The following is a 27,878-nucleotide window of genomic DNA, read 5'->3' as shown; positions in this document are numbered from 1 at the left end:
TGATTTTGAAACTTAAAATATTATGACTCACTATAATATTATGCTGGGCCATTCCTCTCTTAATGAAAACTACAAAGTCTTACCATCTACTCTGCTACAAAATTTTTCAGCAAAACTTACGTCTAACTGAGCATGTTCTTTAGGATATAAAGAGGTCTCCACAACTCCCCATTCCCAGGGGAGGAGAAAAAACATCAACCAACCACCTGCTTAATAAGGAGCTTGATTCACAGATTCTCTTTAATGATTTGTCAAAGGTTGTCTTGGTTTTTGTTTTGTAAACAAGAAAGGGATGCTTGTGTTTACTGTTATCAAACTAAGGTTGGATTGGTTCTTAAGATAGGACTTTAGGTCAGAACCATGTGACTTTTTCAGAGATGTTAGTGCCAAGTCCGTAGGAGGATGCTTAATAAGTGTTTATTGAATTAACCTGTAGAGCAAGCTGAGAGCAGTGGAAAACAAGTGCCCTGAGATCTCATCTCATGGTTCAGAGCCAAGCAGCTCAGGAACACTTGAAATACAGGTATCGGCACAAATAGTGACCTCATACAGGTAAATACATTACCCCTGTCCTTGCCCTAAGGTAGCCAGTGAGGCTTTGCTCTGTCAGATTTCCCAGAATCAGATTCCCTGTGTGACTCTGGGGAGAATGCACGTTCAAGCAGGGCCTTGGGTAGTCTCATGATGCAGTTCTTGCTTTTTGCTGTAGACTGGGACACTTGAGTAACATTTGGTGCCACACACAATTGGAGGAAGAGAACAGGAATTATAAATGCTTGAACATTAGCTTCTCTCCTGATCTGGACTGCAGGAGACTCAGAATATCACAGCTTGTAGGAGGCAATTGTGTTACACAGATCCTAAGGGGCTATAAATGAGCTAGAGCCCTCCATGGCCACAGCCCATGCATTTTACTGTAGAGTGATATTGGGGATGCTTGAAGAAGAGTGGAGCAGTCTGACTTCTAGCTGGACTGTGATTAAGGTGGCTTGAATACAACAGTTACTAATAGGGCATTATGTAAAATTGTGGATGTGTAACTGATGTGATTCTGCAATCTGCATTTGGGGTAAAATTGGGAGTTCATAACCCACTTCAATCTAATGTATGAAATATGATATGTCAAGAGCTTTGTAATGTTGTGAACAACCAATAAAAAAAATAAAGGCAAAAAAAAAAGGTGGCTTGAGATTTGGTGGATGTTATGTAATCAACCTCTGTTCTTTCACCTCTAGCCATAAGAAAAGCAAGGCACACCTTTGATGGTATGTATTATTTGTTTACAGTTCAACTTATTATATAATGGCAGGTTTACTTTCATCAAACATGTAGATCCTTTGGAATACCTGCAATTTAGAGTACACAGTAGAGAGCTTTGTGAAACACTGTGCCTATGAGAATTTTTCCATGGTATACAGAAGCCACTGAGGTCCCTTGAAGCACAGAGCCATTATTGGCATAGATGGTGCTCACCCTGGGCTGATCAGACAAAACATTCTGGATGCGTAGCACCTGTCAAGACAAGATCACTCATTAGTATATTATACGGGCAAATGGCTATCTAGTGATATTTTCTTTTCCAAATATACCAGGAAAAATTTTTTTTCAGAAATTAATAGGCTCAAATCTGTATATATTAAATAATCTTCCATCTTCTGACAATAGCATTAATGTCCTAAGAATATCTAGATAATAAAATGGATTGCTTATCTAACATTAGCCAAATTATTCAATAGAGAGCTTGAAAAATGGTGGTAGTTTAGTCGTCCCCTGTAGAAGGAGGTTAGACCCAGCGAACACTCTTATCTAACTTGCAAGTGGGCAGTGGTTTTCCTTCTGTTGGGGAGGGTCTTGCCTTTGATCCTAAAGCATGAGGAAGAGAACATGGCACAAAACAGAAAAGGAAACCCCAGTTGGCCACCGAAGTCAATCTGGTATGGGGGTGGTAGGTGGCAGTCATCATGGCTGGACCCCTTCACATCTCCCAGGTGGCTCTGGAGCACAAAGAACGCAGACTACTTTGGAATCCCACCTAATATATTAGTGACTAGTGCTGTTATTGATGCTCAGGGTGAACATCCTTAACTTTGCTAATCAGTAAATAAATAAGCACTCAGGTTTCCAAACAGCCTGGATAAAGTTCATTTAAGCAGAACATGACAGAAACTAAAGGAAAACAATCAGAAATTTGTGAGTGAAGAGTCTACATAGATACCTCCTGTTAAAACAGAGTTTAGGGTTTCGTTTTGTTTCATCTTAAGGAAGATCCTGCAACTTCATCTCAAGTTTATTACACAGCACTCACTCAAGCTTGGATTTTACACAGAAAAAAAAAAGGGGAGGGGGACTCTACCGAAAGGAAAGGGTGTCAGCAACTGTGAAGAAATAAACCTTATCTAAAACAAACAAGTGCTCAAACTTGAAAACAGAGATGGGAAAAAAGGCCCTCCTTCCCAATCATTCTATGGATTCTATTTGCACTTCCGTAAGGCAGATGTTGTGGCTGGACTTTTGTCACAAAGTTATTTATATCTGTCACTTGGGCGGGAGTGGCACGGGCACAGGACACACACCTGAAATAAAGATAGCTTGCTAGCTCAGTGTAAGGATTCTTCAGATTTGAAGCTCAGGCTGGAATTTAGTTTCTTTTTATATTTCTTGGTGCTTCCTTTTTTTCCCCCCTAGTTGTTTTATTTTATTTTTAAATTTTTAATTTTTTATATTTTCTCCATGTTTTTTTATTGCTACATTATAGTTGTATCTTGGTGCTCTTTTTAAGAAGCAGTGACTAATGTTTTAATTTAAAAGAAAACAGTTTTAGCTGAAAAACAGCAATATTCTTTAGCAGAAGTAATTGTATGTTCTAATTTACACACTGGGCCAATTACCAGGCTAGGATTTAAGTCTCAGTTTCCTAACTCCCCAAACCTGTATTCAAATGTTGTATCTTTCTCCAAACCATATCTTCTCAATGAGGTCAATTCTGATCTCTGTATTTAATATTCTTAACAGTGGTCTACCTCATGCTTTGAATATAGTCCTTGCTGCTCTGCCACTGAGACTTATTTTAAAATGGACATTTCCCTCCCCCCTTTTCTCTCTTTCCCAAACTAGCAAGTGAATTTCAACCCTCTTCCCTCTACCATCAGGGAATACCTGGAATGTAGCCTTTGAATCACCTCTTTAAAAATTCTCTGTTCCCTTTGATGAGCAGAATCACCACCTCTGGGACTAGAGTTCCCTGTGTTTCTCATTTGCTAGCAAAGCAAAAAAATCTTTTTCCTTTTTCTCAAAACTGTGTCCTGGTTATTGGATTGGCATCAACCCAGGCCTTGTTCACAGAAATCCTATCAAACTCAGTGCCTCATGCATGCTAGGTGAGCGCTCTACCTCTGAGCCACAATCTCAGTTCTAGAAGAGATTTTTTTAAAAAAATAATGCAAATAAAACCTTTAAAATGAGACATTCTTTGACATGATTGTATCTACAAGCAAAAATTCATTTAATTTTGAGACTTTCATTTAAACACTCTTATTTCAGTCTCATGTAAAGGAGTCTGAAAGAAGATACTACCATACTCATCTCTCTCTTTGCCTAAACAGAGGACCTTTTCAGAGCCCACCTTTTGGTTGGAAACACTATACAGCAATTTGAATCTATGTGAATAATTAAGCTCATGTTTTCTCATTACTCCCAGCAGCAAATCAAATCCTTGCAAGGATGAAATACGTTGCCTGGCATTGATGTTATATTGGTACCTGGTGATGTGAAAGGACTATTCTGCCCAAATCTCTACACTTTTCATTTGTAGAATTTGTTCAGTTTTGGAACATCAAGTATGACCCACATCACCTCAATAAATTGTTCATTCTTGCAACTTTACCTGTGAGCTCAATGAAATATAAGCACTTACTTCTGACCCTGGGGGATCTTCAGGGTTATAGTTCAGCAACTTCATGGCATTAGGATGGCATCCTGCCAAAATATCTCCATTGTCAGGATCAACAGTTAAGTTATCCACCAAGGTGCCCAACTGTATTACCTATCAACAAAGAAGAAGTTGTGGAGATAATTTTCAGTGTCATTCCTATTCTCCCCACCTCCTACAAGCTCTTCCTGAAACTTGAACCTGGCATTGGCTTTGCTATTTCACTTTCAAAGCAAAAGCACAGTCTCACCAGCATTGCTCTAAAATAGACATAGATGCTTCAGTCAAGGAGCACACACCTGGATGGAGTGTGAGGGTTAAGCATGCCATGTCGTAGGGCAAGCTAGGGTATTTTACCTTCAGTTGAGTTAAATCCCAGTTATCATGCTTTTCCAGTATGTGAATGTTCTTATCTGTTACATCAGCTACATAGATATACCTTTAAAGAAAATAAAAATTTACATTTGAGCAAGTAGTAATGAGATATGACACGAACTCTTTTTTTGGAGAAGAGATATAAACATTCACATTAGTTTGAAGTACCACTGAGATGCCTTTCTAAATTACAGTAAAAGAAGATGATGAAGTGGTATTTTTAATATTCTTGAAATGTTTTAAAACAGGCTTTGAATATGAAATAACAAAACTGGTGTTTTAGATGATATATGGGCTCAATTTTCATTCTGAAGAGTTGCAATTTTTTCCTTACCTCAAGTAGAGGTTAAAGGACCTCTTATAAGACTACAGAAAGACCAGCGCTTGAAAAAAAGTCTCAGGTGACCATGAAGCTCAATCATAATTTTTTTTTGAAAGTGAAAAAATACTTAGAGATATTTTTCCACTAAAATCATCTCTGTTTATTATCTCAAATTTATATCTTCTTATATTCTTGTTACTTCTCTTTTTTAAAGTCTTCAATTGTGGGGACTGGAGATGTAGTTCAGTGAAAAAGCACCCCTGGTTTCAATCCCCCAGTACCACAAGGAGAGAGAGAGAGAGAGAGAGAGAGAGAGAGAGAGAGAGAGAGAGAGAGAGAGAGAGAGAGAGAAACCACTTCATTTTAAAAATGCTTATAAAGAGTGTTTCCTCATAAAATTTCATGCTGCTTAAATTAGTCATTGAACAGCCCACTGTTGTTAATCAGTAATCCCGAAAATTACATAATCATAATGCCCAATCTAAGGTGGATCTCCTTCTCTAATGAGAGCTTTTGGGTAACTGGACATAGTATTAATGATTAAATACCTTCTAGCCTCATCAGGGACAGGAGTATTGCACACTTACTCTGCTTTACAGTGTATTAAAAAGTATGTTTCTAAAGCCATGTAAGAATTTGGAACAAGAAGCAGTCTTTTTTTTTTTTTTTTTTTTTTTTTTTTAGTGCTACTCCTCTAGTAAGAGAGAACTTGAAGCACAAGAAATATGGTCTGCTTGAGATTACACATTAGTGTGTACCCTGGCTACACCTGATCCCTCCATTCATACACTAACTCTTCAAGCCTGAAGAAACAACTTCCTCTTAAGGGAAGAAATCTGGCAAAATGTCAAGGGCAAAGGGTAGAAAAATTATAAGAGCACATACTTATGGTCTAGTGAGGCTGTGATTCCATTGGCAGAATTAAATCCTTTGGCTACCACTTTGACCTCTTTGGGGCTGTAGAAAATAACATGAGTCCAGTGCAGATCCAAGATCATCTCCAAAAGTGCCAAGAAGTAGGTGGTGAAATAGTGGTCTCTGGTGGCATAGAATTGTTCTGGCCCAAGAACCACAATATCATTCACACTAAAAAGAGAAACAACAACAAAAAAAAAAGGTGGAGGGATGCATGGAGTACTCGAATATCCTGATTATTGCTGAAATTGCTAATATCAACAAAGATGAATATGTTTCTCACTTTCAAAAAGTAGATACGAATTACAATGGATTACAAGAATCTCACAAAAAGTACATGATTTTGCATTTCCATGATAGTTTTTTTTTAAAGCCATTTATTATTTTCTCACCATACCTTCCATTTCTTTTGGTAAAAAGAAAGAAAATATACAAATAAACCTCAAACTCCAAACTCTATTGACTTATAAGTGTGGATAATGATTATCTGTAGCAGCCATAATTGTCATGGTTCTGCTCCTTTAGGAATTAGACTTCTTTGCATCCCTTGAAGTTAGGCACAGACATATGACTTGCTTTGGCCAATGAAATGAAATATGTGTGGCTTCCAGATGGAAGACTTTGGGAGCCAGTGGGTGATCCATTATGTTTCCATAGTAATGAGCAATTTTTCTGATGATAGAGAATTGTGATCCTCCTACAGTCCTAAATAAGAACAGTATGAAACTGAGTCCTTTAATCAGCAACATTGGGTACAAAGCATGAAGAGTTAGGAAACAAAAATAAAATAAAACTATGTGGTTTTGAGCCTAAGTTTTTCTTCCTGTTATCATATCCCAACAGAATCCATCTTGGTCTTTATATTTTTCCCTGAATAGAATGAGTTGCAGGTGATAACATTCCTTCTTTTGACCTGCAATATCATTAAAATTCTTAACTGGAGCAAGCCTTATGCTTACAAACAGTAAAGATAGTAAAACCATTTCCATTTTGGAAAAAGAAAAAAAAATAGTGACTTGAAAAAAAAAAGAAAGATTAAAGATTTTTAGATTAAATTTTAGGACAGGAAATTTGGGAGGGATTGGGAAATTCTTTGAGGTTTTGAAGTATAATAACTTTTCCAAGGTCATTAGGCTTTTCATCTTTCATGCCTCAGCTTACAGGCTCTTTCTTCCAAAAACCCTTGTCTGACACCATAAATTATGTTAACGTCTTACCTGACACCATAAATTAAATTCCTTCACAATTTGTTTCCATAGCTCTGTGTTCTGCCCCTTTTACTTACTTGGTCTGTGTGGGAATCAGGGTACTTCTCATATTCCTCTTTACCTGCCTTGTTCCAGCAGCAGAGCTCTACTTCAACCAGTTCTGTGTGGGATCTAACAGGTTCCCCACAGGGACAGCCTAACTACCTCATGCCTATTGTGGGCCTCTTGCCTCCCACTTCTGGCCTTCCAACATGACATCAGAGCACAGGATATCGCCCGACTAGACTTGCATATGCACAACAGGGAAGGTCATGGAGGTAAAACCCCTTAAACCTATGACTAATGGGAGATGAGGCGGGTGGATAAGCTCTTTCCTTACTTATCTTTGCCCGATTGTTCTGAAATGAGGCTTATGTTGCTTACTAGAGGTAAGCCTATCATTTCAAGCAGTCCATTGTATTTAGCAGAGGCTGGATTGAAAATGGATTTGCTATAGTTCTTCCCATATATAAGTTTCCCAGTGCTGTCATGACAAGGTACTACCCAACTGGATGGCTTAAGACAACAGAAATCTTTGCCTCACATTTCTGGAGGTTAGGAGTCTGTAATCCAGGTGCTGGCAGAGCCATGTTCCCACTGAAGTTTCTATGGAATGATCTTTTTCTGCTGACTTCAGCTTCTGGTAGTCCCTGGCATTCCTTGTGTATCTGTCTTCTTCCAAGGATACCAAGAGTACACCCTACTCCAGGATGACTTCCCCTTTAATTGCATCTGCAATGACTCTACCTCCATATTCTGCGATCCAGTGGATTAGGATTTCCACCTATCTCTTCTAACTGAACATGACTCAGCTCATAACATTCCCCCTGTCTTGCTTCGGGTGGGTCTTTGACATGTGCATCCTGGAATTGAGCTCTCTAATAAAGTGGTCACATACCAGGTTTTTTCTTCAGGCTGTGCTTTCTTGAACTCTTCCTGTGAGTTCATTTGCTATTGCATTTGATCCTTACAATCCACAAATTAGATAAATCAGGTCAATGAGAGAATTCTCATTTTATTAAGAAAATTGAATCACCGACCAAGTTCCTTGTCCACAGTTTCCCAGGGACTCTGTGAGAGTCCTGGTCCACTGTGGCTCAGAACCTTGCCCAATGCATTATGGGAAAAGTTTAATGACCTCAACTTCTCTAACTTCTTCTGGCCTCTGCTTTTATTGCCTTCAAATTCCATTGGGAGAAATTCACAATTGATGTTGAGAAAAGGAGCAAAGGAGAGGAAAGTTCTTCCTTTCCTTTCCTTGTTCTTCTGTCTCATGGAAAAGTCAACCTTTATTATTTTAAAACCACTCCTTTACCACTGAGCCTATTTTACATAAGAAAAATTCTTCACTGCTTTGTAGCACACTTGAAATAGGTAGCCCATCCAAAAAAAAAAAAAAACACCTATTTTTCTCAATGTAATGAGAAAGACATTCATTGCTGCAATTGAAAACTTTGCTTTGAATTCAGATGGATCTAGATTTGCACCATGGTTATGACAGCTTTAAATTGTATAACTTGAGAAAGTTACCTATCCCCAAACTTCTTCAAGACTAGACTCAGTTTCCTCATGCCTATGACTAAAAGCTATTAAGCTGTTGAGAGAATTAAATTAAATCATGTCTGGTACACAGTCAACTCTTAATAGATATAATTTTATAAGTGCCTATGAGCTTTTCTCAAATTCTACTTGAAAGCTCTGATTGAACAAAGAAATGGCCCATCTGGAGGTTGGTTATAACACCCAGTGGGTGAGGCTCACAGAATGCAACCTACCCAGACAACTGGAGAAGGGAGTAGGTGTTTAAAGAGAGCACAATGGAAGGTATTGAGTTGCTGTGGTAAAGAGGATGAAATTAGAGCTGGGAATCTAATTGAGCACCTTTATGGGATTAAAATTCTTTCAAAAAGTTGGAAAATATAGGGATATTCAATACTGAACACAACAATTTCTAGCGAGGTGCTGGGCAGTGTCACCATGGAATCTTAAGAGAGCTTTAGAAAAAAATGCTACAAAACAAAAGTTTAAGAAATCCTGCAGAATCAAAGAAAACAAAGCATACAGTGGAGGTACAAAATAAACAGAAGTACACAATACTTTAATTCTATACCTCTGGAGAAGTTCATGCTTTATGGTTTTCAGGTGTATGAGAGAACGTTGTTGTTCTTCAAATTTGAATATCTCCACAGTGGACTTCATGTGGGGATGATTCACAACGTAGAGATACACCGTGTGGTCTAAATGGGAGAAAAAGCATAATTTTCCAAGAGGTTTTCCTCTATTGCAACCATTATCTGACTTGTTTTAAAACTTGGTCACCTCTGAGGGTTTTTGTTTTAAGATGGTGTCTTTCTATGTTGCCAGGCTGGTCTTGAACTTCCAGCCTCAAGTGAGCCTCCTGCCTCAATGTTCCTTGTAGCTTTGACTTCAGGCATGTACCACTGTGCCTGCTGCAAGGTTTTTCTTCATGATCTTGTTTTGGGGCCTCACAGTATCTGATTAGTAATTAACACAAATACTAGAATCTCTACTTTTTTATGTTTTTGTTTTTGATTTTGGAAATGAAGCTCAGATAAGGAGTGACTCAACAATTTCACCATCATCAAGTGGCAGAGCCTATCACAGATATTTGTGCAATGATCTCTTGAGCCTCACATGTATATACTAACAAGAAGGTACAGAATGACAATGGTGCATAAACACGGATGTGGTTTCTCCGGGTGGCCCTTCAATAAGTGAGTGCAAGAAACAAAATTTACTGAGAAATTTCTATGTGTGTGCCAATTGTTTATGCTACGATGCAAGTTCAAGAAATGTCGGTGCAGTGTAAACACCTTCAAATAAGCAACATTTCCCATCTAGACAATGACCTTCTGTTACAAGTCAACTACCTGAGGTTGCAATAACAACATTTAGTTAACCCAATGGATATGGAATGTAAATATGAAAGTCAAAGAAAAACTAGCCTATTCCAGGTATTACCAACCTCAAGAATATTAGCCCACCTGTTTTCACTTTGGAATGTATAATTGAGGGTAGAAAGCTGACCTCAAAGAGCACTGTTATCTGACTGTCAGGAGCTCTAAGTCTGATGAGCTCTGGAGTTATAGAAGGACTGGCTTCATTCTCCCATTACAGGACCTGTTATGTGTTCATCTTCCCTATTCCCTTCCTCAATGCAGTTTCCAATCACATGATGGAGCAAGTCTAAACCTGAGATGCAAAGTTAATACTCAGGGTCCCTGAAACAAGTTGGGCTCTCTTATGCAAATTAAGGAAAGGTGCTCCCTCACAGGTGAATCTTTTGGTTTGACCCAGATGTGTTTCAAGACTTGGCAAACAGAACATGGATTGGATTTCAACCCCCAAACAATCTTTGGTTGACTCTTTGAACCAGACTCTCTTGTTGGACAGAATTATGAATAACTGTTCATGCTGTCTTGGTTTTACCCCATTTTAGCATCTCTACTTGAGCCCTCTTTCCATATAAGTTATGCTTAGTGAGGATACTTTTGTTCTCTCTCTCCTCATTTCATCCCTAGTTCTATGTATAACGTTTTGGTCATATGAATTAAATACAAAATTAAGGTAGGGGACTAATAAATAATACAGGCTGTTAATCATAACATACTTAACTTCTGGAAAACCGATTATATAACTGAGAGTTAATCTATTCACTGGTCTCATAACAAAACAAAACACCCCTTCCCCCCCTCTTTCTCCCCAAAACCCTACCTCTAACACCATCCTATGCAGTAAAGTAGCTCCAGGCTAAGTTCACTTAGGACATCTTCTCCCATGAAATCTCCCATGAAACATCTTATATGTAGCACAATATCAGGCAAAAGTGTTATGGTTTTGGATTATTTAAATAGAGCTTGATGCCCTAATTCACCCCAGTAAGATACAGGATTATGTATGATTAAAACTGGTCCCCAGTTTTCGATTGGCCAGTTACTAACAATAGAAATGAAGTCACACTTCATTGCTCTTCTCTCAATTCCATTTTATCCATATATAAAATTGAGTATTCATATCTGCTCTACCTGTCCTGCAGTATCCATTCATTTATTCTTCGAACACATATTCACCGAGTACCTGCTGTACATCAGATAATGTGCCAGAAATCCAACAATGAACACGTAACCTGTGTCTTTATGGTGGTGGTGATTATAATTTAAAGAAAACAAGGAAAGACAAAGATAAACTAAAGACAAAGATAAACTAAAGACAAAGAACACTAGAGTGCCTTCATTTATAGTGTCACCCACTCAAGAGTGACTATTAAGCTTGGATCTGAAGATGCGAAGAGGTTGCTACAGAGCAATAGCAGGAGAGGGAAAGAAAGTGTCTTTGTTGTTGTTGTTTTTGTTTACATTAGTGATCATTTTGATGACCTTTGAGAAGAAATATGATAGGTGTGCAACCTGAACCAAGATGGTGGAAAGGCTTCCTTGGGAAGGCAATATAAGCTGATACCTGAAAGATGAAAAGGAAAAAAGCCGGAAGTGCTGAAAAGACATTCCTGGCAAAGGGAACAGCAGATGAAAAGACCCTAAGGCATGGGTATGACTAAAAGAAATTCAGTTTGGCTGGTCCAGAGAACCTGGGGACAGGGGTATCCAGTGAAGACAGAGAGTACACAGATGCCAGAATGTGTGCACCCAGGAACCCAGATTGTTCTGGAGATTTAGGATTTATCCTCAGAGTAATGAAAGCAATATGGAGAGTTTTAAAAAGGGAGTGGCAATCACATTTGTATAGAAATAAGTCTTGCTAAATGGATCGAGGAGGTACAAGAAGGAAGATACAGTAATGGAGTCCATGCAAAAATCCAGGGAAGTCAAGTTCAGGGCTTAGACTGGGCTGATGCAGCAGGATGGGGAGAGATGGGCAGATTGCAGAGATATTTTGAAAGGCACATTAGCCAGAACATTATAATGAGTTGACTGAATGGGTCAGAGAAAGACAGAGTGTCAAGGTTGGGCCCAGGATCTTATTTTTAAAAATAAACTAGAATAGATGAAAATGCTTTGTAAACTATAAAGCAATGCAAAACTGTTGGGCACAATTATCTTTTAAAGAAAGGCTTATTAATCAAGTAAAAAGTACACAGAAGATTTCAGGGATTATTTAGCCTACTTACTAGCCTAGTGTTCAAACATTTTAGAGGTGTCCATTTATTTGAAAATTAACAAATTTAGTCTGGGTTGTGGCTCAGTGGTAGAGCACTTGCCTAGCACATGTGAGGCACTGGGTTCGATTCTCAGCACCACATTAAAAAATAAATAAATAAAAATTTTAAAAATGAACAAATTTATGCTAGTGTAGACCAAAGGAATTGAACAAATATACGTTGAATGAGTGTGTAGAAACAATCTTTGATCATTCTTTTTTATTCATTAAAATCACCCTCAGCAAATTTCCACTTAGCAATTCATTGGAACTCCAGTAGATATTTGGAAAAATTAAAATGTTTTTTAAAAATTCTGAATTATAACTCTTCAATTTGGTCTTCTCTTCATGCAGACACTATTAGTGATTTATTTTTTTGTGTGGGGGGAACAGGGATTAAACTCAGGGGCACTCAACCACTGAGCCACATCCCCAGCCCAATTTTGTATTTTATTAGAGGCAGGGTCTCACTGAGTTGCTTAGCGCCTCACTGTTGCTGAGGCTGTCTTTGAACTTTTGATCCTCCTGTCTCAGCCTCCTGAGCTGCTGGGATTACAGGCGTATGCCACCGTGCCCTGCTTGCTAGTGATGTTTCACCATTCTTTTTTCTATCGATTAATGGAAACACACATACATAAAATTTAAATTAGTTTGAATTATGAACTATGAACAAGTCAAATATAATATTGAAGAATGCTATTTTTAAAGTATCATAATGTTTTAACTATGCTGTGTTTTTATAATTATAATTCCCATATCATTAGATTTGGTCTTTTAAAATGTAAAATTGAGTGTGTTTTAGTACATTCACAGAATTGTGCAACTGTAATCACTATCTATTTCTAGAACATTTTTATTACCCAAAAAGAAACCACATACCCATTAGCTGTCACTCCCTATTCCCCACTCCCCTTGCCTCCGCCAACCACAATGTAGTTTCCGTCTCTATGAAGTTGCCTATTCCGCTGGGATTGTAGGCATGCACCACTGTGCCAGCTGGGTACAAGTTTTTGTGTGGATGTTTCCACTTCTCTTAGGCATACACTGAGGAGCAGAGCTGCTGAATGGAAACTCTATGTTTAACATTTTGAGGAACTGCTAGATTGCTTTCCAAAGTGGCTGCACCAGCAAAGTCCCAGTTTCTCCACAGCCTTGCCCATACCTGTTATTGAAGGTCTTTTTATTATTATTATTATTATTATCATTGAAGTGGTTGTGAAGAAGTAATTCATTTTAATTTGCATTTCCTGAGTGACTTAGATGGTGGACATCTTTTTACATGCTTACTGGAAATTTGCATAGCTTGTTAGGAGAAATGTCTTCAGATCTCTGTTCTGTCCATTTTTTTTAAAAAACAGAGCTTCCTTCATGTTAAGCACGTGTTGTACCACTGAGGTACATACCCATCACTTCTTATTTTATTTTGAGACAGGGTCTTGCTTAGTTGCCTAAGTTGTCCTCAAATTTGCCATCCTCTTGCCTCAGTTTCCCAGATAACTGGGAGTATAAATGGGCACCACTGCACCTGGCTCTGACCACAATTAAATTGTGTTGTCTTTTCGTTGTTGAGTTGGAAAATTATGTATTCTGGATACAAGATTTTCATCAGATATATTATTTTGCAAATATTATTTTTCATTCTTTTCACTTTTTCACTCTCTTGATGGTATTTCTTTTTTTGCTCAAAATAAATAATTTAATGTTTTCTGAGAACATCATAGATATTATTATTTCCTTGCCTCTATTCACACCCTTTTCTCTAACTTCTCAAATATTTCCTTTATACAGTCCTTTCTCTGAGAAGCCACCCCTCAGCCACAAACCATCAGTTAAAAGCTCTTATTTAATCCAAAATGTGTCAAATGCCATTTTATATATAGAAAATAATGAATCACTATTGAAACTCTAATGAATATTATAACTTACCCAATATTTATTTTCAGTTTTATTTATTAACTTGCTAAATGTTAATTATTTAAGAGAAAAAAATCTTGATGGTGTTTTTGAGGCACAAAGGTTTTTAATTTTCATGAGTCCAATTTATCTATTCTTTATTTTATGTCTTTTTAATGCCACACAATTTTTTTCAAAAGGGCTTCAGTTTATGTGTTAGATTTCTGAGTACAGTATACAGACGGGTTATGGTAGTCAGGTAAGTAAAGAAGTGGATAGGTGAGAGAGTCAAGGACGGGAGCCCTAATACTAGTCTTTCTTCTTTAATGCACTGTTTAAAAATGTTTTTGTACACATTTAGACTTTTACAAATATTGTATAGCATTTGCCCTTTACTTTAACATGAATGTAGGTAATGAATCATTTCTAATTCCTTAATTTCTCCTCATCCTTAATCATTCCGGCTTTACCTTTGTCGATGAAGGTACTGATCCCATGTGGATTAAAAAATTTTTCGTCAAATCCATCACTGATTTTCAGTGCTTGTGCCCTTGGGTTTTGCTCATTCAGATCCATCAAGTAGATTTTTCCTGACGCATCTGGTGCCAAATCTGGCATGCCTGGATATTTTAATCCCTTTTAAAAATAGAGAATAGGTATGCACACATAAACATATTAAAATAACATTTTCATGTGGAAGCTAAAAAATCTCAAAGCCAAACAAAATTTTTCAGAGTTCTACATTCATTTAGGTTTCTAGGGTTTTCAACATGGTCAGCTCTTGCCATTATCTGATCTAGGGGTTACCAATGACATCTCCTGCATTGGCCATGGATATGGGAAGACCCGTGTTCAAGATAAGGAAACATTTTTAATTTAGAAAGGGTAGGACACAAATTATAATGCAAAAGGCCAGACTGCTTTGTTTTGTGCATGTCCCTTGACAAACCTACTGCTTAGTTTCCTCATTTATAGAGGAAATTGAAATTTATGGTTGCTAAATATTCCTTATTCCTCTTTATTTTGAATGGATAGTGTTATCTCCTACTCTTCTAAAAAGACAACACCACTTTTTCCCAATTTCAAACTTTTTCTCTCAGTTTCTTTAGTTTTACTCATTCTCTTCCTTTCTCCCTCTTTTATCAAGGAAGAAGCCTCCTTCTTCTATTGTTACATTGACATCTTCCACCTATTTGCTTGTTCCCTGTTCTCTAGGGCCTGTCTTTAGAAATCATGACTTCTCTCTTTCTCTTGCTGTATTACTCATTTTTCACCAATAGCTTCTTCTTTGGCCTGAAAAAAAAATTCCCATATTTCTCTTTCCTTGAAACAAATCTCCTAAATTTACTCCAAATACGTGTTTATTTCTCTTCCCTTCACCATCAAATTTTTCAGAAACATCACCTGATTTGCTCCAATCCTCAATTCCCTGAAATCAGCATTCTGCTCCTGCCAGCTGTAAAAATGTCTCCATGAAGTTCTACCAATGGTCTCCGAAATATTTTACTTGACAGCCCTTCTATCTTTCCTTCCTTGCATCTCTGAGGTACTTGACACTATATGTCAAAAAAGTCAAATAGAGTTTAGAGATAGGAATATTGCTTCCATTCCCCCCCCCCTTGGATTTCTTCCTCCTTCTGTCCTCTTCCATCTCTTTTCCCTTCTTGCTCTTTCCTGGTAGGTCTCATTCATAAGATTTCAGGTATCTCCTCTGCACTAATGACTTTCAAATGCATATTTACCTGTAACCTGTCTTTTTGGTGCTCTAACTTATGTTCCCAAATACCACGTAAGGGCAGCTCAAAATCAATTTGTCAAAACCCAAGTAAATATCCTCCTGTTAAATTCTTTCTCTCATGGATATTTATTCTTCTCTTAAGGACATCATCATTCTTACAATATCAGGCATTCATAACATTCGATCTTCAAGTCTATTCTATCTCCAGAGCCAATTGTCTCCAGGCCTAGTAGCTCAAAGAATGGGAGCACTGGAAGAGGAAGAGCATGAACATCTAGTCTCATACGTCCCCTTTCACCTGAGGAAAATGAAGTGCAGAGAAAGGATTTGCCTAAATCATCCTGATCATTCACTGTGCTGCCTTTTTCTGCCAGGAAGAAAACTTCTGCCTCTTTCTGCAGGAGGAAAAAATTGAGAGTGGAGAATATTGCTCAGGAAGATACCTCAAGTACACCTCTGTAAATACCTTGGAAGCCTGGAGACAGACAAGGGCACTGCCAACTCGGGGAAGGACTAGGTGCTCTAGAAATGGAAATGATGTGATGGAGTCAAAGGTGAGGCATTGTAAGTAAACTCAGCCGGAATTAAGTGTAACAATGAATAAAACCCTTCTGATAAAAGGCCTCACACCATGTTTTCTGTTTAAGTTAGGTGAGAATTAGTGGCAGCAGTCCTACTGTGTGCTAGTGATGAAAGGTAACTCTTTGCATACCATAAACCCATGGAAATGGTGACAATCATCTGGAGATGCAGGCAGCTTGTTTTCCACAATAGACTACAGGTATGTGTGGACAATCATCGAAATCCTCCACTATTCTCATTAACCACCCCATGCATTCAGGAAAATTCAAGTACCCACCTACGCCAGCGGGTGTGTTAGGTGCTGGGCATGTCAATGACCACTGCAAAGTCCCAGTTCTATGAAACTTGAAGTCTAGTGATGCAGCAACAGGCAAGTACATCCGTATGTATGGCATATGAGAGCATTAAAGTTCAGAGGACATGGAGGGCTATAGAAGAGACACTCATCCAGCAAGGGAGTGCTATGGAAGACTTTCCTGAGGAGGTAGTGTGTTGCCACAGTGAGGTCCACAAACAGGAGTTAGCTGGCAAAGTGTGAAGGAGAGTAATCTTGCCGGCAAAGAGAAGCATGCCAAGTCTCAAGTCAGGGAAGAAAATATCTTGTTTGGCACCTCTGAATAGACTAAAAATATCAACTGTGCAAAATTACTCCCTAAATCTGTAGCTTCCAAACATCTGGGATGGCAAGAAGGGGTGAAAAGGAGAGACCAACAAGAACAAGGTCTTGAATGTGTTACAGCACAGAAAGATTAGAAATAACCAGAGCATGATTCTTAGCCTCTAAGAATAAGTTATTTGTTAGTGTGGAAAAAGAGACTCATTATTCAGAACTTCATGTTAACATTCCTCATGTAATATTTGAGATGAAAATATCTTCTTCCTGCCCAGTAATAATTTTGAAGCTTTCTTACAGTGAAAACAGAAAAAAAAGAATACAGACAATATGATTGATACATGTACATTCCATGTATGTATTATATATCAAAATTCATTCTGCTGTCATGTATGACTAAAAAATAAATAAATAAATAAAAATTTTTTAAAAATGAAAAAAAAAGAATACAGGAGTAATAACAAACATTATTTCCTAGTAGCAAAGAAATTTCCTAGCTACAGAATCATCATTTTTGAAGGTCTGTTTGGCATAACTCTAAAAATTCAGCTTGACAATAGGAAATTTAGGTCAACAAAGTAAAATCTTTTCTTTTTTGATTTTGGAAGAAAAATAAAGAAATAAAATCCCAACCATAAATGCCACCAACAGCACTTTAAAATCCAAATGAGACCTCCCCTGTACTTTACCATGCATAATTCAGAATTTAGAATTTCAGAACATGGTTACATAGGTGCCTCATTTTTTGTCCAAATATGTTTATATTTAAAATTCATGTTCTCTTGTGATATTTTTAATGGCCAAATGGAATATCAGACATTTAATTCTAGCAATAACAATTCATTCACATTAAAAATATGATAAATCCATTTATTCAAAATCTTAAACCCAATTCCAATATGTACAAGTGCATGATAATCTTAAAACCCATTCCAATTTAACAAATACATGATAATTTTCAACATTTCACAAGGACACAATGGTTTTGTTTATTGATTTTCAGTCGCTGGCATAATTTCGAGATCATTCCAAACTCAGAACGGTGGTATTAGAAACAAAATGTAGGTTCTTCTCTACTTCTGTTTGAATGACGTGGAAAGAATAGCAAAGACTCTAAGATGAAAAGTGCTCAGGGTTTTGAACTGAGTTAACGTTCAATCCACTAACACAGAGCTCCAAACATAAGCAAGCAAAAAGAATACGAGTTCGTGAGAAGATGACTACCGGAAACAGACCCAATCCATCAGGGCAATGATGGAGACGGTCAGCAACAGGACAGATCTGAAGATCAGCCTGGGAATCAAATGGAAATCAATACACATTTATTGAGATCGTAGTGAGTGTGCAGCTGACCACAGGGAACTGCCCTGCATGGGGCAGTCAAAGCTGGGCATTCCTGTGGTGTTCTAATTAGCCCTCCAGATTCCTATTTGGGCTTTTTTAGTTGACTTGTCTACCCAGAGGCGGGATGAGAGTATGGGGTCCATCTGGCAGCCCTCGCTGACAACATTAATGCACTGTCTATACAACTATTGATGTGAGCATCAGAACAGCCTGGATATACTCACATTGGAGATAAAAGCCAGCCCACTAGGAAGTATATCAATATCTTCAGATCCATTTTCTGTAAAGAAAAGAAAAGAAAAGAAAAAAATCAGAAAGATGCATATATGAAGGTTTAAAAATAAATCTCTTAGTCCAAACTTTGAATGTCTTTTAGAAAGTACACTGACTTTTCAACCATTCACTTGGGAAACTCTAATATAGTTTTAACTTGCAGGAATCCCACAGGCATGGTACTGTAGAAGAACGCCTGAGTCAGACTCCTCAAGTACTACATTCTTTTTTTTTTAAAATCATTTTCAAGATAAAAGGTAAATAACTAGAAAATAAATTTCTATCTTAGATTTATCTTTGAAATAACAATTTTCAGGCTATGTCCTGAGAGATTCGGCTTTATTCCACATAGAAGGCTTGTCCAAAGACTGAATGATAAAATCCGGAAAGTCATAATTGAGAAGTTCTCTGATGGGCCTCTCTCTGAAGCATTCCTCCTCTTTGAGCTTGTTGAGCCCCCCAAAATCTATCATTATACAGCATATTGAGAAATTACTAAATAATTGTTTTCTATTATAAACAGCTATCGGTCTTAGGATAAACTATTGAGTAGAAATGAATTTGAAAGGATTTAATCAGATAGCTCATTGAGAACTGCTCTTGAGCATTTTTTTTCCCCATGGAAAGAAGCATATAAGATAGAAATTTTGGTTGAGAACAAGATGAAAAAGGGGATGGCATGGTTTATGGTAAGGAGATAGATTTACACAAGCAGGACTGATACAGAAGGCATCTAGGTTGGTGAACTATATTCTACAAATATCAGAATCAATGTGTACCATGGGCATATGTTCTTCTTAAAAGCATGAGGTACACCCTCTTCCACTAAGAGATAAGATCTATCATCTCTCCCCTGGAGCCTAGGCAGACCTTTGTAACTGCCCTGACAAACAAAATGAAGCAAATATAATGCCATCTCCAAGGCCAAGTGTCCTAGCCGTAGCTGCCCAAAGTCACACACACCTATGGTCTTTCTGTATCTATATGTCTATCAATTCTATCTCTTTCTCTTTCAAGGCATCTTGGGATCCCTGAACTGAAATGTAGGAAATATGATTATTCTAAAGCTACAGAGGAAAGAATGCAGAGAAACCACACAAGGTAGAGAGAGAGAGAGAGATACCACAGGAGCCCTAGAGGACTCCTGTTCCCAGCTCTTGAGTTGCCTTCGTAGATGCAAATGGAGCAGGTGAAATGTCCCCATCAAGTCCTGTCCAAACTGCAATCATAGGGCTGGGGTTAGCTCAGGGAGCACCCTGGGGTTAATCCCTAATTTTTTTTTTAAAAAAAGAGTCAATTTTAAAAATCACAGATTATTTACTTTTCTAGGGTTTCTTCGGCATCATCACACACCCCTGCTTGGTTTGTTTTACCTTAATCTCCTCCCCACCTCTTTCCTAAGTATCCAGGATCTTTGATTCTTTCTCATGGCAGATCACACATGCTATTTGCATGGTTCACTCCAGCCCCATGGCTTCAACTTCCACCCACCACATGCTCTTGGTTCTCTGATCTCTACATCTAGTTCATCAAGTCCATCAAGTCCAAACCATTCTGTAAAGTTCTGTGGTCATTTGTATGTTGAATATTTCTAGGGATTTTTTTTCTTTTTTTTTTTATTCAACAGGTTTCAAAATTATTTTGAATAATTTCCATTTACTGTTTTTTTTTGTTGTTGTTGCTTGTTTTTTTTTAATGCCAATGAATGACATGTCTGTCTCAAGTACCCAAAGCAGAAAATGTGAAGCAATCTTTGATGCCTCCCTTTTCCTTAATCCCGGTTATGGTGTTACAAGGTGTCCCTAAAAGCTCATGTGTGAGACAAACAAGAAAGTTCAGAGTGAAATGATTGGTTTATGAGAGCCTTAATCTAATCAGTGGATTAATCCCCTGATAGGGATTAACTGGGTGGTAACTGTGGTCAGGTAGGGTATGGCTGGAGGAGGTGGGTCACTAAAGGTATGCCTTTGGAGTTTATATTTTTTTGATAGTAAGGAGAGGGCTCCTCCCTCCCCCAATTTCTCCCCCCCCCCTTCCTCCTGGTTGGTAAATAGCTTCGAAATAGTTTGGCTGTGTTCCATACACCCATTCTCTGTGTAGCTGACAGTCATATTTCTAAATTGCAAAGTTGACCTTGTCATTTCCCTGCCTGAAAACTTCCAGAGGCCCCATAAAGAAGCAGTACAAATCACTAGCTCCTTGATCTAGATCTCAATCCCCCACATCGGGGACCCAGTCTCAGTTCTTCCAGCTCCTGCCATCATCTCTGCATTCCAGCTGTGCTGTGGCACTTGTGTGAGCAGCTAGTGAGATGAGCCAGGGCCACCTACATACCTGGGCACAGGCTGCTCTCCCTTCCCACATCACCCACGCCTCTGGGCCAAGATCGCAGGCTCTTAGAAGGGGCATGGGAGGCAGTCCCTCATCCTTCCCAAACTTTCCTGGTTTCCATTTTTACTTACTAATACATCCACTTTATGTTCTAAAATGGACACTGGTGACCACCTCCATTATGACGTTTCTCACAGGAGGCAACTACCCTGTATTCATTTGTTAATTTCCTACTAGATAGAAAACTTCCTAGAAGCAAGTACTGGATTTTATTCAGTGTTGTATCTTTCCATCCGACACAATACCCACCTTTTCAATGTAGACGCTTTCAATAAAAATTGGTTGGCTTAAAAACAAAATAAACATTTATAGGTTTTTTTTTTAATTTTTTTTTCTCATTTTGAAGTTCAACTTCAAGGGAATGTTACTTTCTAAATGCAGGTGACGCCCAATTTAATAATAGTTTGAATTAACAAATGGTGCACAAGGGATAAGTGTTCAATAGAAACCTTACTTTGGATTTTAAATTCTGAGATTTTCCTCAGCTGTCTCTCCAAGTTGGGCTGTGGCAGTGAGCTGCAGCTCCCCCTCAGTCACTGGGTCATGAGGGGAAACAACGGACATTGCATGGGGTACTGTGTGGCGAACACAAGACGTTCAGTGGGTTGGGTGTATGGAATGCATGTTGGACTTGGGATATTTCCAACAGGCTTCTCAAGCCTTAACCTGCATCATAAGTCAAGAAGCCACTGTACAAAATGTTCCAAGTCGTGTGCTCTCTGGTTGGGCTCCTTTTCTTTTCCAAACACCACTTTACATATCTCCGAAGACAGCGTAAGTCTACTTCAATAAATAACTCAGTTTTTGGAGGCACTGTGCTCCTTCCAGAGCACAAGGAAGTTGGTGCTTTGCATTCAGAAGTATAAAAGAACTACCAGTTCATCAACTACCACCCTCCTTAGCTCTGCCTAGGCTGCATCTGCACGATGGGCCCAGTTCCTATGAGCAACAGGGGCTCCTGTGGGAGTAAGAGCCCCAGAACAGTCTCCTCTGAGTTCTCCCCACACACTCATTAATCTGCACACAGCCATCATTAAAACCCCACTGCTAAGCCAAGAGAATCTGTCTTATGAACAGTAGGGTACCCACTGTTTTCTAAGCTATCAATCCTACCACGACTTGGCATGATCTTTAATCTTCTTCATGTCTTTACTCATTTCCTATAGGCACCCCGAGAAAGGGTCACAGCAGAATTTATCATCACTTAGTTTTATAATTATTATTCCTCTGTTTGGAGAGAATGTTATGATAGCTGGCTAAGAAAACAAATGGAATAACATACAGAGTGACAGCAAATCTTGGAGATGGGAGGCTACGGAGGAGAAAAAAAGTTGGAAGGGAAGATGGGAGACCCCAAATTAAAGGCTGCCCACATCAGCCCTAAGAAAGCTTGTTATTTTTCAAGTGAACCTTTGATCAGATGCCAAGGACAGTCAAGTTACTTCCTGATTAAAATAATCCTTGACCTTCAAAGCCATGACGCAAAAAAAAAAAAGATCAACAGTACAAAAAGAACTATGGGGTATACTTTCTGGAGGAAGAAATATTTCACCTTTCAGTCTTTCCTCCAAGAAAGAATATTAGGGAAGGAAAACAAAAAAGGAAGAGTTTCTCCCATATATAAAATTAACCTCCAAAGTCTGGTTTTGAAAAAACACATATTAGTACTTCCTTGAGCTCTGTTATTCCTGTCTACATTCTACCTAAAGTCCATCAACAGTTCTCCACCACTTCATAAAACCTACCATCAAAGAATTTTGTAACATTTCTGTTACAAAAAAATGTGTTGTGAGTCAATAAGACAGAATCGGGTCTCAGCTGGGCATGGAGGCACATGATCCCAGCGGCTGAGGAGGTTGAGGCAGGAGGATTGCCAGTTTAAAGCCCAGCCTCGGCATTGTAGGGAGGCCCTAAGCACCTCAGAGAGACCCTGTCTCAAAATATTAAAAAAGGGATGGGGATGTGGCTCAGTGGTTAAGCACCCCTGGGTGCAATCCCCAGTCAGCCTATATTTAGTAATATTCCAGCTACTGGTATGTTCTGTTTTCTTCTGCTGCAACATTTTCTTGGAGCTTCTGTTATAAAATGTGTTGTGAGTCACTAAGACACGTAGCGTCACATGATATTGAGTATGAAGCCACAGAAGAAAACCATCTGATTCCCACTTTAGGTCTGTCACCCCCTTTCTAGTTCTGGACTTTTGGGCGAGTAACCTAATTCTCCCAGGTGTCGATTTACTATTCTGTACAGCGTACACAGCAGCACCTACACTACAGATGAGTGATGAGGATTCCACGGAGTGCATTTAGGCTCCAAGCCTTTGATGAGCCAGCTTTTTAGCTGTAGATGTATATGGGTATTGTCCTAGTGACAAATGACCCATGGTCAGCCTAACTTGTTTATTTCTTCAAATATAACATGTAAATATAGACAGTAGATATAAGAAGCAGCACCACATTATTATTTTTTTTCTGCTGCCTCTATCCAGCTTCCAATTATTTTCTCATTTTCTTCAAATATTTGGAATATTAACTCCAGTTTTAGTTTCTGGAATTTGGTAGAGTTTTAGAATCTAAAAGTCGGACCAGACCTTAGCAAATCATCTAGTCTAATTATCCCATTAAATAACTCGGCAGGCTGCTGTCTTTTGAGAGATTTATGTGCAGTAAGTATGATTATTATTCCTCAAGACAGTAAACAAGTATGTAAATGTCACATTTCTTTGTTCTTCAAATACAATTAAATCTAACTCTGATCCTCTATTTCAAGAAGCTGATGGGAAACCGAATGTGAGGCATTACTGGGTCTCTGGTAGGATTGTGCAATGATCCTTGGTGATGGCTCTTAAAATCAAGCAGAAAGTTTGCTCGCTGCCAGGACTATGATTTAGATTTAGACAATTCTGCCACTTGCATGCTGTGCACAGTGTCTTTGGTCTAGGCTCCCTAAGGATACCTTGTATCCCTCCTTCTGAGGTCCTGCGCCTCTCCAGAATGCTGTCAGACAGTGGGGCCGGAGTCGCTGCCACTCAAAGAAAGCCACATATTTTCATCCCTTTTCATCAGAACCCTTCAGAGGCTCAGGTTCTCAAAATCAAACATCAGCAAGGGGTTTGTCTTTCATTCGGCCTTTTGGCTGGCAAAACCAACCACTTCTGAGACGGGGAAGAACAAGGTCCCGATGACTCCTTTATAGAAATTCAGTGGGAAGAGAAGTAGAAAACCAAAAACAAAAGAATCCCCTTTTTTTGTTTATTTTTGTTTTTTTAAATACATATAGCAAGAAAAATAAAATACAAATTCATATCAGAAAACAAACTTTCCTGTCACATACCAATAAATAAGTCACAGTCCTTGACCTTAGGGGTTTGCAAGCCGAGAGTGAAAGCGAGTATTTGTTTTGTAGTGTTAGCTACAAAATAATGCATGTGGTAGATGCTGTGAATGAATCAGAGTCTCTGAGGGCTGTGAGAGCTCAGAGGAAAGACATGAGTAGCTGATTTCAGGCAGCAGAGGCGAAGGCTTTCATTACTAAAGGTGAAGAAGCGATGAACACGTTCCCAGGGAGGTAAGCAGATTCTATCCTGATTTTTAATTATTTTCCAGTAGCCATGTCAGGAAAAATTAGAGGCTTGGATCCCAAATAAACAGCATGAGGGTGATTAGTAGAGGAGATCGGCCCCGTAGGGGTACAGAGGAGACGCGTGCCCCTGAGTCTTATGGGCATCCTGAGGGACAAGGGGGAAATGAATGGTTCCTGGGTTTTGAACTAAGCCTCTTGAAGATGGGACACCACACACAGAAGTCTAGACGATCTGGCCATGGGTGGGGACATGACGGGAAACAACAGAGATGCAAAATAGACTTCTTCTAAAATTGAGTCGAAAGCACAGCTACCCTTTGGTTGATGGGAAAAGAAGGGCTGCTGTTTGAGAAGTTGGGGATCTAACGGTGGATTTTAGAGTAATTTTTTAAAAAGGCATCTAGGTAGGCTGAGGTTCTCAAGGGTAAATGCTAAGTCAAATTCCTCATGGTACTTGCAGGTAAGTGTAGAAGGAAATACAAGACTCTCATCAAAGAGACTGAGGGAGGCAGAAAAAAAAGGAAAGAATAGAAAAGGAAAGGAAGGGAAGGAGGGAGGGAGGGGCACAGGAAGGAAGAGAAAAAAAACTAAGGGCAGGTAACAGAAGAAAGGCAAGAGAACAAAATACCACACAAGGGGAAAGAGGGAACATCAGCAAGAGAGCAGGCAGGGAATAGTCAAATATATTCTTCAAACGACAAGAGATATGTCATTAAGGAAACAGGCTGAGAACAAGTCGTAGATGTTGGTATTTTGGAGACTTTGCATGGTATGGCTTGGGTAAAATGGGTGATGCAGCAGCCACACCATGAGTGTCTAAAAAGTAAGTGAATCAAATCATTTTTTTTTTTCAGACTCAGGTGGATGGTAACCAAGAAACTGTACGAGCCCCTCTGGGTGCTGTCACATACATACCAAGTCCCTCAATGAGATGGCAGTTCTGGAGTTCTACAGGTTCCAATTCTCGAGTTGCATTGATTCTTTCTCTGTAGAAAACAAAACCCAATACAGAAGTCAAGGTACTTCAGGAGTGGTTGACTCTTCATGCTAGCTTATGAATGACATAACAAACAAGTAAGGCAACTCCTTTTATTTACCACTTTCCCTAACATGGGCTTTATATGAGTAATGTGCCCCATCAGCTAACTTTACTGTTATTGCTGAAAGACTAAACATGATTACACATGGTAAATACTTGCTGTCCAAATAAAAGACACTGTTGAATGGTATGAGTAACTGAATGATATTATTAATTTAAGTGCACAAAGTTGTATTATTAAATTTTCTAAAGTATTATCTATTATAAGTCTGCATTTCTGCCCTTGCATTTTTGGACCCCATCCCCACCCCCTACGAAATGCTTCCATAATTTCTATATAATTTGTCTCTGAAGAGTTAAACCTCATACTTTCGCTTTCATCGTATTATGTTTAAGCTTATACCGACTTAGTGTGCAAAACTGTAAATTTATTCAGCTGACCACCATTTAAACGATTAGCCAAATTATTTTGGGGTCCTGGGTTCCTATTTCCACATTCTTCTAAGAATTATGTATTTTACTAAATAATATTTGGGAAGACTATACTTGGCTTATCTTTTAATACTAAGTAATATTTGGGAAGACTACACTTATCTTTAAATCACTTACAAAACATACCCCTTAGGGTTGGTGTTATAGCTCAGTGGGAGAGTGTTGCCTAACTCTACCCAGCACCACCCAGAAGAAAAACAAAAATCAACCAAAAATAAAAAATAAAAAGCAAACAGACAAAACAAAAAACCCTTAAATAGACTTTATTGTAATTTTATGATTCCATCATTTGTTGGGAAACAAATGTAACAATAAACACTTCAAATAAACTAGAAAGTATTGCCGACAGGCACCAGGCATCTCAATAGATTGTGAATATGAACCTCTGAGAAGAACAACTACTGCTTAGGAAAAGAAATGAAAAACAAAACAAAAAACAAACAAAAAATCCAAAGACAGCTGAAGGCAAGCAGAGGCTTCAGTTCCATTCAGGAACATATACCTCGTGTCACTACTTGAAGATTCTTTGGAGCCCAATGCTGACTCCCTGAGACCTTAAAGAAATAGCCAACACCTCTCGTTCTTCCACTTCAAAAGGTCACATCCCTCCAAAATGCCAGTGACCACCGGCAAGTGTTCCAACTCTTCTGTGCTGTTGATCTGGCTCTTGGAGCCCGGGATGGGCCCTGTAACCTAGTACTTCTCAATGTGCACTCAGGTGTCCAGTGACTGTGGCAGCACTAAAGAGGCAGCTGGTGGCCTGTCCCCTCCCCCAAGTCCGGGTGCGTCCCCCCCCCACCCCGGGGTTTGCTTTTGCACACGCAGAGTGTTGAGGGTGACCTGGGACAGCAGGACGTGGTCTTCAGAAAACACATATGGGCGTTTCTGCCCCATCGCCCTGGGAAAGACAGACAGCTCACTTTTCACAGAAGTGATTCTTGGAGGACACTTTGCTGGATGGGATGGAGGAGTGAGGTTTCAAACCTGCGCCTGCCCTCGGGGCCGCCCTTGACCTAGCTTGGACCACAGGAGAAAGAGAGCCAAAGGCGCCCCACTCACCTAAATGCCAGTAAGCGCTCCCCGATCAGGGCCAGGCTGGCCCCCAGCACCGTCAGCACCACTAGCTTCCCCATGGTCTCGGGGTGCCCAGGGGCGACCAGCGGGTGCCGCAGATTTGCGCTGGGTGCCGGAAGCAGGCTCGGTCACCGACGGTGATTGGGGCCCGCGGGGCCCCGCCTGCCCGCCGGTCCCGGGGGAGGTGCGCTGCGGTCCCGGGGGAGGTGCGCTGTCAGGTGCTGGGGCTCCGCGCCACGCCGCCCAGGTTCAAAGTCACCCTTACGCGCAGAGTTCACGGAAACCTTTATTCGTGGGGGTTCAAGAAACTCGTGCACACGGGTTCTGGGCGCTGTTCCTTCCCCCAACTCCCCTCCAGGTTTAAGTTGCAGAGAGGGAGACAGGATCCGCCAGTTCAGGATCAGCCAGTTCAGGGTTGTGGTTCTCTTGGCAGCTTCGGCAAGAACGCACCGGTTCCCGGACAGATGCACTGAGTTTGCTCCTAAAAACCTTGGAATTTAACCTCGGTTCTGGACTGAAGGGGGCTGAAGGAGCCGGGGAGGGTGGGAAGCTAAAATTCATAGCCCAAAACTTGGGGTTTCTGGCAGGCAAGACCTGAGATGAACAGAATATCTCTGGAGACACTGAGGAGGAGAGAAAATAACTGGAAGCCAAGATCTTAATCTCGTTCTTGGGGCATAGGACCTTGCCTTCCAATGTCCATAAAGGACATCAGAGACCTGACCGTCATGGGTGTCCAGTTCCAGGACTTGGACTGTGAATAACAGTATCTGTCTCCAACGTTGGTGGGATAAAGAAAAGTCAGGAGAAGAGGAGGAAAAGAAATAGGAAATCAGAAGATGATAATGGAAGAAAAGCTTTCTTAGGAGACTTTCAGAATTTTCCTTGACCCTTG

The 27,878-nt window shown here is 39.4% G+C and overlaps 1 protein-coding gene across 1 annotated transcript; it reads right to left on the bottom strand.

The window, feature by feature from the left end:
* Window positions 1-1,258: 1,258 nt before the first annotated feature.
* Pon3 (paraoxonase 3) lies at window positions 1,259-27,277 on the bottom strand. The gene is made up of 9 exons (XM_005331810.5): window positions 26,969-27,277; window positions 25,294-25,364; window positions 18,357-18,412; window positions 14,326-14,491; window positions 8,898-9,024; window positions 5,511-5,711; window positions 4,286-4,367; window positions 3,914-4,042; window positions 1,259-1,512 (listed from the first exon to the last, which is right to left on the bottom strand). Exons 1-9 carry the CDS (start codon window positions 27,040-27,042, stop codon window positions 1,354-1,356), a joined length of 1,065 nt encoding a protein of 354 aa, XP_005331867.1. The 5' UTR covers window positions 27,043-27,277; the 3' UTR covers window positions 1,259-1,353.
* Window positions 27,278-27,878: the final 601 nt, after the last annotated feature.

The sequence above is a fragment of the Ictidomys tridecemlineatus genome, chromosome 2 (assembly GCF_052094955.1).
Source record: "Ictidomys tridecemlineatus isolate mIctTri1 chromosome 2, mIctTri1.hap1, whole genome shotgun sequence".
Classification (NCBI taxonomy): Eukaryota; Metazoa; Chordata; class Mammalia; order Rodentia; family Sciuridae; genus Ictidomys; species Ictidomys tridecemlineatus.
The sequence above is the reverse complement of the archived record's forward strand: the minus strand, read 5'-3'. Positions and strand labels throughout refer to the sequence as shown.

Bases quoted from the DNA above. Each gene is read 5' to 3' on its own strand.
- Pon3 (XM_005331810.5), bottom strand. From the start codon at position 27,042: ATGGGGAAGCTAGTGGTGCTGACGGTGCTGGGGGCCAGCCTGGCCCTG. The intron at 14,492-18,356 runs GTGAGTATATCC...TATTTTTAAAAG, and splicing joins GGCTGGCTTTTATCTCCAAT to GGATTAAAATATCCAGGCAT. The intron at 4,043-4,285 runs GTAAAATACCCT...CTTTGTTGATAG, and splicing joins GGGATTTAACTCAACTGAAG to GTAATACAGTTGGGCACCTT.